This window comes from Malaya genurostris, chromosome 3 (genome assembly GCF_030247185.1).
Source record: "Malaya genurostris strain Urasoe2022 chromosome 3, Malgen_1.1, whole genome shotgun sequence".
NCBI classification, from domain to species: domain Eukaryota; kingdom Metazoa; phylum Arthropoda; class Insecta; order Diptera; family Culicidae; genus Malaya; species Malaya genurostris.
In genome coordinates this window covers 140,429-159,628 of record NC_080572.1, presented here as the reverse complement: position 1 = coordinate 159,628, position 19,200 = coordinate 140,429, and the positions used below count along the sequence as shown (strand labels likewise).

Here is a 19,200-nt window from a genome sequence, read left to right as displayed (position 1 = left end):
ATATCAATTAGTTGATCGATTGTGTGAATTGTGCAAGCTTTCCACTTTTTCACTACTAGAATTTGAAACGATACACCAAAACTGAAGCACAGATTAGTTACATTAAACATTCTAGCATACAATTAAATATTACGAAATAACCAGTATAGTGCTTTATGATATAAACGATATAAAACATTGTTGCTAATTTTGCACTGCGAAAATTGCACAAAGCCAATCAAATTATCCTAGATTTGCATAATCTTTATAGTTCTTTAGATAACATTTGAAGCCATTAGAAGGGCTGATTTTGCATGATGTTGCTCACGACCTGAGCGTTTCACGCTTTATACTTGGTTTATTCTTACTAATGCCGGAGGGAGAATCTCACCTCGACATCTAGTTCCGTCTGAAGCACTACAAGAAATGAACGATTTTCAATCAAAGTTTACCTTTTTTACTCGTCCAGTAGATAGTCGGAACTGATATGTGCCTGACTATCTTAAAAACTTCGTCCGGGTGCGAAAAAGGCAAGCAAGCGTGATGAATTTTCCTCACAATTTCCAAAAGTTTTAGAAAACTTTGTTTTTCAGTTATTCATAGTTATCTCACGCTGTCGAAAATTGATTCACAAATTCCTGATCATATTCATATCTTGTAGAACAAATTGTGTTATTGGGTTACTTCAAGAGATATTCGCGATAAAGTTCTGCCCATTCTTGTAAAGGGTAAATTTTAAAAAGGCACGACAAAATAAATTTTCTTTACAACTTTGAAAACAATTTTTTTTCAATGTTCTGGACTTTCTAAAAATCGAGAAAAAATTATCATAATACAATTATAGAACATCGTAGAATCTGAAGCCGTTATACAAAACCGGTGTTGCGAAACGCGCTTTTGTCTACACTTATGGAATTTTCCAATGCACGTGAAAAATTCATGTTCCCCCCATGGCGATTTTCAAGATCGAAAGTGTTCAAATTTTTTATCTTGAAAATCGAAACCATTTTCGATTTTGCATATGAACTTATTTACAATCACTAAACTACCGCATAACGAAATTTGAGATGACCCCAAAATATTGGCAACCGAATATATATATACATATATATATATATATATATATATATATATATATATATATATATATATATATATATATATATATATATATATATATATATATATATATATATATATATATATATATATATATATATATATATATATATATATATATATATATATATATATATATATATATATATATATATATATATATATATATATATATATATATATATATATATATATATATATATATACATATATATATATCCTCCACAATTTCAATGTGTAACTAGGTTATTTTTATGTTTTGTTTCTTATGCAAACACTGGGAAATTAATCACAAAATAAAAAAAAATAAAAGCTAGTGCTAGTACAGAAAATTTATCATCAGCTCCCTCTCAAGCAACAAGACTGCAACGGACGCCTTCATTGCCCCGATCTTATTCTCGAAATCGTAGTGGAATCCCAATAGCATATCGGGAACAGTCATCAGTTGCAATACGAGGTTAAAATTCTTTATTGTTGTATATATGTTCAATGTTGCAAGTTAAATGTACTATCATAATCATGTAAACTACGTACACAAATGAATGTGGTTGTACGACTTTCCCTCGAAAACCATTCCAAAAAAATAAAACAAAGGATTCTCCCCAGAAAGTACTAATTAGTAGGAGACATAAACAGAATGTACCATTCCCCAAAATAGAACAACATACCGATATTTTTATTTTCAGGCTTTTATTTCATTTTCAATTGTTCTTGTGCTAATTTTCGGACAATATCAAAACTTTAAGGCACATCTTGGGGTTCCAAGAAGGCCAAGGTCTGGGTTTGTCTAAAAGTTAGATGCATTTGTACGCTTTTTACATAAGCGTTATGCATCTTAATCTTTTTTCACCAACTTTTTGTTAGGTGGAATTACCCAAATCTGTAAATATTTTTTCACTGCATTTGTTTCCACAACATTAAAATCTGTTAGGGTTTTAGAAGGATTGATGGTGCATAGTAAAAATTTGGCGAAAATTCTTCGGCGAAGATGACAATATACTATCAAGAATTTCAATGCGAGATTGAGCCTATCTGCTTAATTTGGAAATAGTTGAAAATATCAGTAATATAATCGACTTTCATAAAACTGGAGACTTTTCAGCAGGAATTCAAGACCAATGTTTTCGTGAATGTCGGATCAATGTCGTCGTAATCAAAAAGATTTACTGGTAAATGACCTATGTGTCATTGTCTATGACATAGTCTTCTTTGTGCCAGTTTAGATACTGTCTGAAGATAGTGTATTTTAGTGAAACATTCTGTACAACAATGTATTGACTGATCTATTTGCCCGGTCTTCCCAAAACTAGGGGTTTTCCTTCACTTCAGCCCGAATTAGGAGGACCTTGTGCGGCATAGCCGAATGGAGTATTGATTTAATATTTTCTGAATCGTCCAATGACTAATCGGGAAGCTTCTTACAAGCAAACTTCTAATTCATCTGTTCGCCTGGTGCTGGCTTTGTGATTTTACCAAATAATTTAATGGCAGACAATTGCAGAAATTGCATTATTCTATGTGCTTGTGCTTGCCCGGCTTACCAGCAGATACAACTATTCTATAGCTTTACTCAGTGGCGTACCAAGGAAATTTGGCGCCCGTGGCAAAATAAGAGATTTGCCGCCCCCATCGTTGGTTTAGTGAGGAAAAAAGTTATAAGCATATTTGAAAAAAAACAAACGCTATAAACATATTTGCAAAATATTGTATTACATGTTGAAACATAGTATTGTTACTTCGGTTCTATGAAGTGTAGATTGTGAAATTATAAATGAACACCAGAGCCACATAAGATCATGCACTTGAAAAATGTCAGGTCAAAGACTTTGCTAAATGGGACTGAATTTATTAAGAACAGACTGTCGGTGATTAATACTTAATATTTCGAATGACTTCATAGATACGTCATAAAATATATGCAACTCTACCGGAAACTGGGTAGCACCATAAATCAAATAAACATAGATTTCCCAGTGTAATACTAATGTAGTTGAGCAACCCGTGACAGCAAAAGCACCGTCTGGTGGAGAATGGGTGCGTAAATGCTCCTAAAATGCATGCATAAAGTTGCCTGCGCATTTAACAAAACCACAGTAGCTAGTGGAAAAAAGTACACCCGTTTCTCACTAGAGGTGCTGTTAGTGTCACCGTACAGTCGGAAATCTATGTTTATTTGATTTATGGTAGCACACATCCGAATGGTCTTCTCCGGTTTTTCACTATTCTGCGCTTTCCATTTTAACGTGGTTTTAACGTGCGCTTTCCAGGTCAACCTGCCAGTAGCACTCGTTTCAATGAGACACACATGAGATGTACTTTTTACCCTTACTTATCTTTATGGGGCACAAAACCTTTGTGAAAAGTTTCACACCTTTTTCATTGATTCCAAAACCTCGCAGGTTTCATCACTAAGAGGAACATCCTCATCAAACTCGAAATACTGTTCAGTCATAAATGGCTGTGGAAAATTGCATCAATGTCCTAACAGTCACATTTATTCCTAAACTCATTATAATGTGCTAGTGTCTTCTGAAACCCAATTGTTCTTGATCATTTGATTGCACCGTCGTGATATCTCTTGTATCAGATATTGGATCTTTTGATAAAGCAATAAAGCATAACGCATAACGTTTCTAGGATACCGTAGATAAATAATGATGGGTATTGTTTTTATCGTTAAATAGATTTATAGCGTGTAGTGCATTCGGTTGTGCTGGGGTTCGGTACATTCTGGGACAAAGTTGTCTGCCTTTTTTTTACTTTCAATATAATATTATATATAAATATATATATATATATATATATATATATATATATATATATATATATATATATATATATATATATATATATATATATATATAATATATATATATATATATATATATATATATATATGATATATATATATATATAATATATATATATAATATATATATATATATATATATATATATATATATATATATATTATATATATATATATATATATATATATAATATATATATATATATATATATATATATATATTATATATATATATATATATATATATATATATATATATATATATATATATATATATATATATATATATATATATATATATATATAATATATATATATATATATATATATATATATATATATATTATATATATATATATATATATATATATATATATATATATATATATAATATATATATATATATATATATATATATATATATATATATATATATATATATATATATATATATATATATATATATATATATATATAACATTTTGTTCTGTTTTCTGCAGCTGGTGTACGAAGCATTTCGGCTGTTGATACTGCAGCTGCTCAACGAGCCCGAGCACGAGCTCAGTATTCCAATATGGCACGAATGAAAATATCATCTGGGACCGCTTCTTTACGTAAGTATGCAAAGCTTTAATATAATAATTTCTATGTTTGAAATGTTCTTAGATTTCTCGAACGACGAAGACGAAGCATGTTAGAAACATAACTGGAGGACGTGAACACGAATGAAATTGACATGCTTTTTCACACTTTCGAATACAGATTGTGTGTTTTTTTGTTATTTGAGATAGACTCAAAATTCAGTTGTAAATTCACGATCGGAATCCAGATCAAGAATTTATTTCTAGAATCAGGGAACCTAATTCATTTTTACAATCCAGGTTCCGAGTATAGTTCGTGAATTGAACCTGTACAAGAGAACTGCATTCACTTCCAAAATCTAGTTCCAGAGTCCATGCGCAAAATTTAGTTTCAGCATGCAGTTTTTGAATTCTGAAATTGAATTTAGGAAGTAAGTGCTGGTTCATAAGTCAGTTCTAAAATTCAGATTCGAAGTTCAGGTCTAACATTTAGTTCCAGAATGCAGATCTAAAATTCATATTCTGAATTTTGTTCTCTCTGAAGCTGAAATCCTGTATCAGAATTCTGGATTTGAATCCTGACATTAAAAATGCAATTTTGAAACTCTCTCATCAACTGATTTAAATTTGAAAAATAGGCAAATAACTGTGAAACATTATAGTTACTAATATATCAGCAGCGATGATTTCGTTTTCTGCAACCCGTAGTGCTACCTCCTGAACGGGCCTCGCCCGGCAGTATCGGGCCTAGCGAATTTGTGCAGGGCCGCACGTATATAATTAAAACATTAGTTTGACAAGTGACAATCCAAAAAATATGGAGTTCAAGCACAATTCGAATTGATTTTTGTGTAAGCGACTTTTCCCCTTATTCCAGTATCTGGAGTTTAGCTCTTAACATCTCTACGTATCCGAGATTTTGGTTCTCCATACATAGTTAAGTCGGTGAATTGAGAGCTAAAATTGAAGGATATTCCTATCGTTCCTTATTCAATGTGTTAAGGAGCTATACAGAGGGATTCATCATTTTAATGGAGTGAATGAATCCTTGTTATATTAAAACCTTTCAAGAGGGTTTGGGTGCCAGTTTGACTTCTGCTTATAAATATTGCGAATCGTTCTGCATTCTTCCGAGAAATGATAATATAAGATATTATACAACTGCTAGGTGGACTAAGTATGTTTTATACGGATGTAAATGGTTGATTATTTGAATTTGTTCTACATTATTATCGATTACTGAACTTTCATTTATTATTTTTAAGAAAATGGAGTAATTGTACAGGTGTAATTTGATAAGTACCAATAATATCTTTATTTCTTTCATGCTATCTCACATACTATGTTATGATGCTGTGTCAAAAATAAATCTCTAGATGGGCAGTATGCTCAACAAGGTTAGTAGTTAAAATAAAACAACATAGATTCCTAGTTCAAGTAAATACACTGATTCATTGTTGAAAAAAAAAAACAAATGCATACTCTTTGCATAATATGTTTGTGCCTGTCACTCTATAATTAACGACAATGTTTATAGTCAACAAGATAGTTAAGTACTGACATATTATTTGGTTTTCACTGATATTTTCTAATATACTGAAATACTAGGCGGACTGCATTGTGAAAATTCAATCACTAATTGTAGGCTTATTAATTCAATGACTTTTGTAATTGTTAATATAAACTAAGTTAGTTACAACTAATTTTTATAAGATATATGGAGAATTGTCAATAAAATCATTTCTTTTGTTTTCAAACTTATTGTTCAACCAAGCTCGAACAAAAAAGGTTCCGACACCAACTGCCACCCCACAACAAATATCAACGCCTGAACGAAAAATAAGATCGCGGTCCGGAGTATCACAATCTCAGCGTAAGTGACAGAATTTCTAATCTGATACTGTTAACTTATATATAAATTGTTTTTTTTAGCCACATCAAGAAGTACTTCTCCTTCAAGTAAACTACGTGATAATTTTGGCATTCCTTCGCTTTATAAACAGACTGGTACTGTTCCAAAAAAAACTTCAGGCATTCCTCGTTCGCTAGCGAATTCTCGCGAAACAAGTCCTACAAGGTGAGAAGTGATGAGTTTTTAAAATTCTAACAGACAAAGAAGATTACGATACCAAAAAATCTTCAAAATTATGAAAATCCGTTTTAGAGTTTTTTAATATTATTTCCGGAGCCTTCCGGAACTGGGAACCGATATATCAAAGGCTCATCTTGACGATCTCGACGAACTGATTCGTATGGAGCATAAAATTCGGCCCTCTTGGTATCGGTTAAAAAGTCGGTTTTATAAGTGATTGCATATCTTTTCTATATGAGGCAAAAATATTCATGAAATTGGAAAATATCCACTTATCGCGCAGTAATTGTCGGAACCGGAAGTCGGTCAAAAATTTAATTCGTGATATTTCTGAAGAATTATAAAACCTTTCATTTGAATTTCAATCTGCAAAAATCGGTCAAGAAATCTTCGAGAAAATTGAGTGCAGACTCTAAGATTTTCCATTCGAATCTAAGTTGTTTAAAAGTCGATTCAGCCGCCTTTGAGAAAATGAGTGCATATTCTTTACTTTTTTATGCATTCTGTATTTTCGGAACTGGACGTCGGTTCGAGATTGAATCCAATAGCAGCTTATGAAATCATTAGACTTTTTATTTGAATCTGAGTTTGAAAAAATCGATGCTGTCATCTCTAAGCAAAAGTAAGTGCATATTTTTGTCACTTACACACACATTTGCTTAATTCGTCGAACTGAATCGAATGGTGGTATGTGCTCGGTAGAATATTCGGTTTTCACAGTGATTGCATAGCCCTTTTATACGAAAAAGGCAAAAACTGCTCAGAGCGGTTAGAGCCTCTTCCTGTAATTTAGGTGAAGTAGACAAAGATTTTCAAAACCTAATTTCCATACACTGTTTTTATTATATTTTGTTTATTGCAAAAGGGTATTATAAAGTGTTAACTCATAAAATTGTTGAAATCTCATGTAATCTAACAGAGGAACTCAATTCGGATCATTGCGACGCAATGTATACGGCACTGGTAGCCCTAGACGACTAGATAGGCCACCTTTAAATCCTGGGAGACCCGTACTTGCACAAAAAATATTACAGCAAAGCAGAGAAGCAGAAACTGCACTAGCAGATGCACTATCTCCAGACGACCATGATATTTCAGTAGATTTTGGTCGTTTAGGTCTTCACAGGAAAATTTCACGTGAAGAATCCGACGAAAGTGAAGCGTCGTCGGTTTGCTCAGAACGGAGTTTTGATTCCTATAGAAGAGGAAATGATGTACGTATTATGCAAATCCAGTGAAAGAATCTTAATTGAATTAATTTTCTTACAATCTTATATTTTAGTCGTTTTCGTGGAATGGATCAAGAACACGTCTTGATAGCTCACGACAAATTGTTGAGGACATCGAAACAATTATTCAGTTGTGTGCATCTGCGCATTGGTCAGAACGCAAAGATGGTCTTGTTAATTTAACACATTATCTCAGTGATGGAAGAATGCTGAGTCCACAACAGTTGCAGGTAAGGGCCTATTTATTTCATACGATTTCAGTTGTATATATATATATTATGATATAATTACAGAATGTTCTGGATCTCTTCCGGAAAATGTTTATGGATCCTCATATAAAAGTTTACGCTCTGTTTTTGGATACAGTTAATGAATTAATCTTATCACATTCGAATGATCTACACGAGTGGTTGTTCATTTTACTGACCCGTTTGTTTCAAAAATTAGGAGGAGACTTATTGGGCTCAATGCATGGAAAAATATGGAAAACACTTCAGTTGATATATGAATATTTCCCAGCGGATCTTCAGATGCAGTGCGTTTTCCGGTAATTAAGTCAATTCATATTATAAATGTATGCGTGTGTCGTGATATTTTAGTCCAAAAAATTTCAACAAATGTACATTTACCTTTTTCGGTTATCGCTCTTTGAAGAGGAAGTTGTGCTACACTGAAATTTCTGATTGTCAAAAGTCTATTTCAAACCAACTAGTGTTAAAATGTCGCTTCTCTTAGTAACGTATACATGAGACCTCAATTTCAACGTTTGCTAACGACTACTTAAAGTTTGTAAAGGGGCGATCTTCTCCGCAACGTTTTGTTGGGTGCGGCAAAACAATCTTCGGTGGTACTTTTTTTTTGTTCACTATACCGGCAATAAATTTTATCGGCGGGAGAGTGGAGAGATCGTTTGTTTGCTAACTAAATCGATTCCTAAACACGAGTTTTAATTATAGCAGGTACGCCACTGTGTGGATGCCTTGTTTGGTGATAGAACGTAGAACAGTTCACTCAAAGATAAATCATATCTAAAAGATAGACAGGAGCATTCACGACAACTCCTACTGCTGATCCAGAGATGTTTTTATACATTAAACTATTACAACTTTAGAACCACAGAACTGTAACGGACAAGCTCTTGAAATAATCATACGATGAGTGAATAACACAGTTGGTGTTTAGCCAAGCTTGTGTTCAAGTTTTTTATGCAAGAAGTTTGTTATGCGTTAAGTTTCGATTTCGGTGAAACCGATAAACTATTTCTCATTACCAATCGAGTTCATCTAATATAAATTAGAAATTAATCTTAAGCACTCAAAATTTATCCAAGGGTAGTTGTCAATTTCTCATGGGGAAACGATATAACATGGAATATCGAGCTTGCATGACGCAAGATCAGAGCATACCAATTAAAGCTTCAAATCGTTTTATGGCACGTTTTTGTCTTGCTGTCTAGCAACCAGAGCTTAAAATTGTCACGCTTTCTCAATGAAAGAAACCATCACAACAGTCTCATTTTCAATGTTTTACTGTCTCATTCGTAAATGACTGACACCAGAACAAACGAAGAGAGACGAAGCATTTTCGTTTCTCATAAAAAAAATGAAAGAGCGTAATTGCCAACGTCACTCTTTCCTCTGTGACAAGACGAAACCAAACTAACGTCTTCAGGTAGCAACAGCAGAATTTCAATTCTCATTCTTTCATCGATGTATTGAAAATCTGTGACGCTTGGCTATAAAAAGTGACTAAAATATTTCAAATCGAAGTAGTTACATCCCAGAACTTCTTTGGAAACCAAAACTACTACAAATTCGAGCACCAACAGTTAAAACTTATTGTGAAACCTTTTTCTGTCATTTTCAATTCTCACAGCTGTGGTTGAATATCGACACTGCATGTAATTGTTTAAAACCTGACCCCATTTCTACGTGTAGTTTTTCTTGAACTCGGAACATAATTCTTTGCGTGAATGGTCTTGAAATGAATGTTTAATAATGTTCCTTAAAAATACTATTAGTGTTTCAGGTAGCCTCGAAAAAGACTGTTCAAATCGGAAAAAACTGTCCGCACCAAAATTCAGCAAAATAATTTTTTCAATCATATTCTGAAATAAAATATATGTTTCGCAGGATTCTGGTTGATGCCGCTCAAACACCAAATATAAAGACGCGTCAAGCTACTTTAAAGTTTTTAACTACCTTGGCTACGACGTACTGTACCGCAGCACAATTTGTTACGCATAGTCAAATTCAGCATTTAGTAGATCGAGCAATACTCAAAATTATTCAAACGGCACTTGATCAAAAAAGTCTTGAATTAAAATCTCAAGCCCGTTCTTGTATAGTTGCATTATACAACTGCAACCCATCTCAGGTATAGAATGTCACAGAATTATAATTTGCGAAATATTACGTTTATTACCTATTTATAGATGACCATGACTTTAGCTAATCTTCCAAAGCAGTATCAGGATACAGCTAAAGCAATAATTCAACAACACATGCGACGAAGTACCTCAGGTAGTATAAGAAACTAGATTTGAAGGTTATTCAGGAGTGTTCAATTCCACTATACGTTATTAATGCCATTTAACACGTTTTTTTTCAATTCATAGGAACAGATAGTCCTTCATCACCCCTATCGTCTTCAAGTCCTAAACCATTATTGAGTCCTCAGCAGGGACCGTATAGTTTACAAAATGTTCCGAGTGAGTAAAATAGATTAATAGATTAAGAAATGGATTTATTTTAACGTAATTCATAATTCTTTTTTTTTACTCTTCTAATTTTATATTGTGTTCAAAAAGTTCCAAGATCGCGGCAAACATCCGTAGACGTTGTGGATTCTATGAACACAGAAGAAATTTACAAAAATCTTCGAAAGACGACAGCTGAAATTCAAAATTACAGCTTCGAAACAAAATTAGATAGAGATGCTAATAGTAAAGACTCAGGAATAAGCCAAATGGGAGAGATCCAGATGCAAAATGTGGAAATGTATACTATGCCTTCGAATGGTCTTAATGGGCATGTAGGGTAAGTTTGAAAGTATTGAAAGGTTCTGAATATGTATCTGATTTTTTTTGACAGAATGGAAAAAGATGATTCATGCAATGGATCGAAAACTCAATCTGCTACTACCACCGAATCAAATACACCCGAGAATACAGTTAGGATAGAGGGATTGGACGCAGGCCTCAAAGCTTCAAGTACACAGCAACGTAGCCACAGTTATACAGTAACAAATACCGGTGAACTAATAGTGGAGAGTAAGTTTTTTCCTGAACAATCAACTTTATCTACAAATTTTATTTGGTTCCAGGTGGTATTAAGGAAAATGATGTCATAAAAGCATCAATTTTACTATCCCATGATACAAATCAAGAAATGGTGGTACAGGTTTTAGGAAATCTACAGCTTTGTATAAAATACGGAAATTGCGAACTACCCATTAAAAACTTCAAGTAATTATGAGAATAGTAAATATTTGTATACGTCGTAATATTAATATTTTCTGCAGAGCCATTATGAAAATGTTGTTAAACTTGATGGAATCTCAAAACAACACAGTATTGATCGCATCCCTTCACACGCTTGGGCGAATTGTTCGTAGTTCAGAAATGAAATCTTGCTGGAGTAATTTTTTGGAACTAATCTTATTGAAAATCATAGATTGTTACAAAATTAGTAAAGAGGTGTGTATTTAATTATGTTTTAAGAAATTTGAACGCTTAAATACCAATCAATTCGGAAACATTTAACTTAAACACGTAGTTCAATAGTACACGATTTAAAAATCGGTTTGAGTTGACCTGTGTTTTCACGAGCTGATCACAACATGTCATAATTATGTCATTCTATGGATTCATTCTGTAGCTATTCTGCTGCTGTCGCTATAGGGAGGTTTAGCGTCTTGCATGAAAAACTACCGCATTATTTTGCACAGTATGAACCATCGCACAAAACTGAATAAATGTATTCCCTGCCACGTTTTTCTGCTCAGTCGACGCAGAGCGGTTGGGCGAAATATTCTCGTTACCATACACTCGATGTATAGTCAAATGCTCGGTTTGCAGTATGCGGGTATGTCAAATATGTCAAGCATGTTCTCAGTTGCGGTACACCGTATTTGTTTGCGTGGGTGCTCATTGCACTGCATTTCGCTATTAATTTTGGTTCATCGGTGAACGATGGGGTAGCAGACAAAGCTGTACTAACAGACTTACCATAATTTCAAACGTTTTCAGCTAGGTGATTTGCAGATGGATTTATATTATTTAAAAACCAATAGGTTCGAAAATATTTAATTCAAGCGAGCGTAGCAAAAGTATTTGTTATTTTTATTAAGAACTTTGAAAAATTGGATTGAATTCACTGATGTTTGAACGTGTCAATCAGAGCACATCAAGTAGCGTGTTGAGTGGATGTCAAAAATAATTGTTTGAAGTATCCAATCAAGATCGGTTTGTCGAAAAAAAAACATTTCATCACACCAAAAACCAAGATTTCCGGATTCGAAAATTTAACATTCGATAGTGTATTTTATGTCATCTTACTGCGATAGTGTTGGAAATTTTTTAACATAAGGATTGTAGGAAACACCAATCTATTGTAGACTTTACGTACCACCATTATAGAACGTTACACAGTAACAGGCATCAAACAGATGTACAGAAATCTCTATTTATGAACGAAAGTTCGCAAAAAGGTTTTGTTGTGAATATTATTATAGATATATCTTGAACGCGCTTGGAATTGAAGATTCAAACCTCTTGAAAACCAAAATGACTGTTTCTGATTTGTTGATTTTTTTTTCCAAATTCGAGTAATTTCAGGATAGGTTTGACAAGTAGGTTATAAAACTAATGTCATGTTAAATTCTAACATTTACTTTTGAATCCTAGATAGTGTTTCATATTTTATTGCCCATTTTTCAAATTCAAATGTATTGATTACTGAGTTTGAAAATTGCATTTTTAATGTCATCTTAATCGGTCGTGTCTCGTAATTACTTACCTTACCTTGCAGCTAAGACTGTGGGTGTCCTATGCTCTATCCAGCATACGTCTTCACATAACTCGGTCCACGTCTGTTCGTCGCCAGCCACTCAAAGCACAAATGCTTCGTAGATCGCCCTCCGCTTGATCAATCCACCTTGTCCATCGTAGTCGTCCGATTTTGGCTGTCCGTACGACGGGTGGTTCTCCTAGTAGCTGTTGCAGTACGTGATTCATATGCCGTCTCCACGTTCCGTCTTCCATCTACACTCCATAGATGGTCCGCTGAACCTTTTTTTCGAAAACACTAAGTGCGCGTTGGTCCTCTGCCAACATAGTCCAGGTCTTAGGCCATAGAGAACAACCGGTCTGATTCGTGGTATAAGGCGTAGTGTTTCTTCTCTAGAGCCTCTTCCTCTCATGTGTTTTGTTTTCGAAGCATTTATAACCAGTCCGATACGTCTAGTTTCGGCTTTCAGTGCGATGTATGTTTCCGTTATCTTCTCAAAGTTACGCGTCACGATATAAACGTCGTCTGCGAAACCGAAAAACTGTACGCACTTTCGGAAGACACTTGTGTCGATCCTTGCTTTTCAAATTACCCCTTCCAAGGCAATATTAAACAAGAGGCAAGAGAGTCCATCAATTTGTCGTAGCCCTCCTCGAGATTCGAAGAGACTCGAGAAGGCCCCAGATACATCACTCTATCACTCGTTGCTTTGACAATTCACGTCAGTTTCTCCGAAAACCCGTATTCGGGCATAATCTGCCATAGCTTTGAAATCAATGAATATGTCTTATTGCGAATATGTGATCCGTAGTGCCATGAGCCCCAGTAAATCCCGTTTGGTACTGCCCTTCTAATTCCTTAGCTATTGGTAATTGGGCGGTAATTGCAACTATCTAGCTTATCACCCTTTTTGTAGATTGGACATACTAGTCCTTCGATCCTTTCTTGTGGCGTGTGGCCTCCACGTGAGAGGTTCATCTTCCCATAGAACCTCTGTGTATAATTTGCGCCATACAGCTACTCCATCGGGGTCTCGTATACAACCCTTTAATTCGTTGTCTCGTACAAAACCGTTTAATTTCTCGTACACAACCCTTTTTTTTTACATAATAAGAACCAGAGCTTAAAATTGTCACGCATTCCTAATAAAATAATTTAATCCAACAGTCTCATACTCGTTTTTTACTGTCTCATTCGTAAATAAGCGCATCTAAAACAAACGAAGAGAGACGGATTAATTTCTGCTATCAGTGTACCAAAAGAGAGTATCATTGCCAACGTCACTCTTTCTCCTACGGCAAGACGAAATCAGAATAACGTCTACAAGGAAGAATCTCGAATTTCGTTGAATATCAACGCTGCACAGTATGTGATTGAAGATTTTGACAAATTGTTTCCGAAATTAGAATTCAGAGACTGTCACTGTTGTAGTATGTTTTTATGGTCATTGCCAGGCCTACTAGTAATTATTTTTTTTAAATTAAATTTCATACTTTCTTTGTTGTGGTTAATTATATGAAGAATTATATGAATCATATGAAAATTTTAATTTTCATCACCATGTATTTTCCGAACTAGAAGTAGGATCTGGAATTCTACCATATATACCATAAGGATAATAAGATATTTATATGAATCGAAGTTCGATTAGTTTAGCCATAGTGGTGCATCGATGGATTTCTAATATCTCTCATGTTCTACACGCAGAAAAAATTATTTTAAATTTTGATATATCACACTTTGAATTCAAAAATATTTTATTTTGAATCAGCGCTTATTTTCATTTTCCTTAGATTCAAATACATTTGATATTTTCATCAAAGCAAATTATTATTAGAAATAAAATAAACATTAAATTCATATATTGTGCTTTGAATTCAAATATATTTCATTACCACATCAATTTCATTTCACTTGGAATCAAATACAATTTTTATTTCGGATAAAAATCCTATCCTTTCATTTGAATCTAAGTTCATTAAAATCGGTTCATCCATTTCCAAGAAAAGTAAGTGCGAAAAATTGTTACATACATACACGAACTGAGTCGAATGGTATATGACACTCCTCCCTCCGGGTCATGGTTCAAAACTCGATTTTCACAGTGATTCCATCACTTTCTATATGAGAAAAACAAATTTATTTTAAAGCTTGGGCCTTATACCCGAAATTGGATTATTTTGTCATCAACTAACAATACATATATCGATATCAATCAATCGGCAAGATCAAAAAACATCTTCTTAATCCACCTAGCGGTGTGATAATGCCTTTCTTTTGCTATTCAAATAGTCTCATTAAAACAAATTTTTTCGTTAGGATGATTTCTAACGGCTGATTTTTAACATGAATTCGTTCAGATTGTTTCGGTTAGTTCAGAAAAGCTTGACTCACCACTTACGTAGCAAGTTCGATAACATTCTCGAAACTAAAAAAGTCAGCAATAACATATTTGAAAAATTTGGTACTGGTTTCTTTCTGAAAAGAGTGCGGACAGAAAAAACGCGTTTGGTCGGTTACATCACTGACAGCCAATTTATATTCGAACTTGGTTCACAACTCAAAAGTATCTTTCATATTAGCCTAAGCTTGTAGAAATCGGTTCAGTCATTTCCGAGAAAATTGAGCGCTTATATAGAAAGTGCGGTTTGACGGTTACTTTACTTCTAAGATCATATCTCCGGAACCGAAAATATTCGATCGTTACACAATCCTAAAGTAGCTTTATAATGAGCCTAACTGCCCATACTTGCATATCACTCCTATATGGAAAATCGGCATGGAATGAGAAAAAGACGATCAAAATTTTAATTCCGAATTTTTTGATTCATCGAGTTTTTTGATTCATTGTACTACGCTAATACACCCTTGCTATCCCAATATTGCAACTAATGAAATTATTGAAATTTGCACTGAATGGGACTGACATGCGGGTACTTTGCATATGGGACAGACATGAGTTGATATTTTTTCATATTTTACTAAACAAACCCTCATCTTTTATTGCAATTTCTGAGAGTATATTGAGTATAGATTTCATTCCTCAAGCTAACTGAAAATTGGCGAAAATAGATATGGGACTGATATGCGAGTATGGGCAGCTAAGCTTGTTGAAATCGGCTTATTCTTCTCCGAGAAAATTGAGTGTATTGAATAAATCTGCGAAAGCACACACACACACACAGGCATTTTCCGATTTCGTCGATTTGAATCGGATAGTATATAATACTAGGGGTCTCCGGAGCTTCGATTAAAGGTTGGTTTCTTCAGCATTTCTATTACCTTTCTATAGAGAAAGGCAGAAACGTTTTAAAATCGGTTCAGCCATCTCAGAGCAATCAATGTAAACCGCGAACCTGGATTACTAAAGTAAAACTGATTAGTCACTGTACTGTTGTTTATTTTCAGGTTTCTAGGGAAATCGACCTTATTGTTGTTAAAATAGCAACTGTTTTACCTCTCGATATATCTGTAAATATTCTGAATCCAGTAATTGCGACAGGAGATTTTCCTGCGAACCTCTGCGCTCTTAAAATTCTTAAAGAATTAGCACATAAACAAGGAAAGGATCTGACAGATAATCATTTAGATAATATTATGCCAAACATAGCTAGGGTAAGTTACTTTTTTATTTACAGAAATGTAACAAGAATTAAATTATTTAAATTACAGCTAGCTGATGACGGCCAATCAATGGTGAGAAAAGCGGCAGTATTTTGTATGGTTGAGCTCTACATTGTCATGGGCGAAGAGAAAGTAAAGCCGAAGTTTGCTCTTCTTAATGCGAGTAAGATAAGGTAATTGTTTAGGATGAAACATAATTTATAGCAATAATATTAATACTAACTGCAATCTGTTACATAAGAGCGTGGTCACGTTTACTCGCGACCGGTAAAGTGGAATGGTGTGATTTTTTTAACACAGAGACAGTAGTGTGCTTCATGCAATGCGAGAATAAATCAGCTGACTATTGTCACAGGTCAACAGGTCACAAATTACTTTTTCGTCTTTTTCCGACAACACACCGACAGAACTGCAATTTGGAAAATCGTTGACATTGTTCACCTCTTTAAAACGATTCACCCACTTACTCACAAACTGTTTCGACTTTGGACGTATTTCGCCGCGGCAGCGGGACCTTTCGGGTGCGAGCACAAAAAACTGCTTCGAAGCGCGAAGTGTGCGCGGTACTCAGTTTGTAAAAATGATGAGATCGAATTGTAAACAAAAGTCAGTTACCTATGTGTTAAAAAGAAATCACTCCATTCCACTTCACCGATCGCGAGTAATCGTGACTACGTTCTTGTGTAACAGGCTGTACATTCGCATTACTTTATTGAATAATTGATAGAATTAAATTTCATTTCCATTTTTAGATTGTTAAACGTGTACATTGCTAAAGCATTAGGTAACAACAGTAAAGGGTCTGTATCATGATCTATTGCCATGTGATGGTTAGTTGGACGCAAGTTTGCAAAACTTTTCTGTAAATTGGAAGATACAATTCGATTATTGAAAAATAATATTCACTAAACAGTTTTTTCTTATTTGAAATTGATTCTTTTCCGTCATATATTAAGGAGCATGTCGTTGCAATTCAAAGTAAACAATCTAACTTTTTAACAACTAACTTTGAATGAAATTGCAGAATTTTTATATATTCGGTATGCAATAATTTTCCGGTACTCTACAAACTATTCTACCATTAGAACGGTTTAAAGATGTTCGCGAACAAATGCATGTATAATATAGTTTACTCAAATCCTGGTATAGCTTGTTGCAATTTTTTAAATAACATAGTTGTTATGTAAACACATGTAAATCAATCATTGTAAGTTATACAACGCAGCAGTCGAGGTCAAAATGTTTTTTTTATTATATTTATATTAAATATTACAGGATTCTCGTAACTATTTTCAATTTTGATAGTATATAGTAGCAAACGCTTTATTTATAAATCAATCATCCAGCGGCTATCTGGCATTTCTAGTCGCCTATTAATAAGGCATTATTAACTGTACTAATAAAATGCATTGATTTGATAATTTTCGAATATACCTTCACTGACCGTTTGAAGAATCCCTTAAAGTTTCAATCAAAACTAAAGCGTGTCTCAATTTGTTTGTTTGATCGTTTGTCATGTAGAATTTCAAATGATGTGGATCATTGTCATAATGCGAATTAAAAGATACTAATCATCATGTGGGGATTCTCTCTGAAGCAACAAACGGTCGCCTTTTGTTTCGCGATCCGATTCTATACGGGCAATTTTTTTTTCGATTATAGAGGTTTTAACCTTAAGGTCATTCGCCTCTTCGGGCCAGAAGATTTTTCTGATCCTATGTACGGGGTTGGGAATCGAACCCAGGCAGGCTGCGTGAAAGGCATCGACTTATCCATCACGCTGTACCCGTCCCCTATACGGGCATTTGATAATTGCGAAATATATCCTTTGTATAAGTTGTGTCTATGAAAATGTATGTGAATTCGTGTGGAATGTTTTGAAATATTGCAACCTAGTATGAGAATCATCAAGTCGAATCATCGATTCAAAACAACGAATGTAACAATGAGAGATTGTTACTTTCTCTTTCGATTATTACGGTACCCTTAGCAATCCTTCACTCGAATTATTTACCGATAATTATAACTTAAGTTATCATCTTTGTATCTGCACTGAAGAAATTACCGAAAAACGCAGGAATATTCCGCAATAATCGAAAGAGAAAGTAAACAAGGAGAATCTCTCATTGTCACATTCGTCGTTTTGAACATTTTATACAGAAATGTAGTAAAATTCTCTCACGATTCATGCATAGAGAAACACGAGTTCTTGTAGCATCTTCTGTCGGATTGAAAATGTTGTATACAATATAGATGAATATCAAGCAGCTTCTGTCAAATTATCGGCAATCACCAACACTGAATATAATAATAATAATAATAATAAAAAGGGATGACATTGACTACTCAAAATGTTAAAACGATATCGTTTGACCACGTTCAAACAGCTCAAAAAGGTTCGCATCGTTAAAATTTTTTGTCGAAATATTTGAGGGAAATTAAGTCAATATTATTATTAATTTATTTATGGTTTTACCCTTTTTGTCTTTCTCATATAGAAAGGCTATGCAATCGCCGTGAAAACCGACTTTACAACCGATACCCGGAGGGCCGAGTGTCATATGCCATTCGACTCAGTTCATCGAGATCACAAAATGTCTGTGTGTGTATGTACGTAAATGTGTATGTGACAAATAATGTCACTCAATTTGCTCAGAGATTTCACAAACTTAGATTCAAATGAAAGGTCTTAAGGTCCCATACAAAGTTCCTGAATTTCATTTGGATCCGACTGCCGTTTCCGGAATTACAGGGTGAA

The 19,200-nt window shown here is 34.0% G+C and overlaps 1 protein-coding gene across 4 annotated transcripts in view; it reads left to right on the top strand.

Moving 5' to 3' along the window:
- LOC131439629 (CLIP-associating protein) overlaps positions 1-17,863 on the top strand; it is a 37,672-nt gene extending 19,809 nt beyond the window's left edge. For 2 of the 4 annotated variants that reach the window (XM_058610879.1, XM_058610880.1), the window contains 18 exons: positions 1,412-1,555; positions 4,408-4,521; positions 5,865-5,885; positions 6,263-6,361; positions 6,421-6,565; positions 7,500-7,794; positions 7,863-8,039; positions 8,103-8,356; positions 9,942-10,185; positions 10,244-10,331; positions 10,427-10,519; positions 10,619-10,847; positions 10,902-11,080; positions 11,134-11,275; positions 11,332-11,506; positions 16,227-16,433; positions 16,491-16,615; positions 17,195-17,863. In XM_058610879.1, the coding sequence (XP_058466862.1) occupies positions 1,412-1,555; positions 4,408-4,521; positions 5,865-5,885; positions 6,263-6,361; positions 6,421-6,565; positions 7,500-7,794; positions 7,863-8,039; positions 8,103-8,356; positions 9,942-10,185; positions 10,244-10,331; positions 10,427-10,519; positions 10,619-10,847; positions 10,902-11,080; positions 11,134-11,275; positions 11,332-11,506; positions 16,227-16,433; positions 16,491-16,615; positions 17,195-17,255 (2,792 nt within the window). In that variant the 3' untranslated portion in view covers positions 17,256-17,863. The remainder of the gene's footprint in view (positions 1-1,411; positions 1,556-4,407; positions 4,522-5,864; positions 5,886-6,262; positions 6,362-6,420; positions 6,566-7,499; positions 7,795-7,862; positions 8,040-8,102; positions 8,357-9,941; positions 10,186-10,243; positions 10,332-10,426; positions 10,520-10,618; positions 10,848-10,901; positions 11,081-11,133; positions 11,276-11,331; positions 11,507-16,226; positions 16,434-16,490; positions 16,616-17,194) is intronic. The other 2 variants (XM_058610883.1, XM_058610882.1) reach the window with 1 other exon arrangement.
- Positions 17,864-19,200: the final 1,337 nt, after the last annotated feature.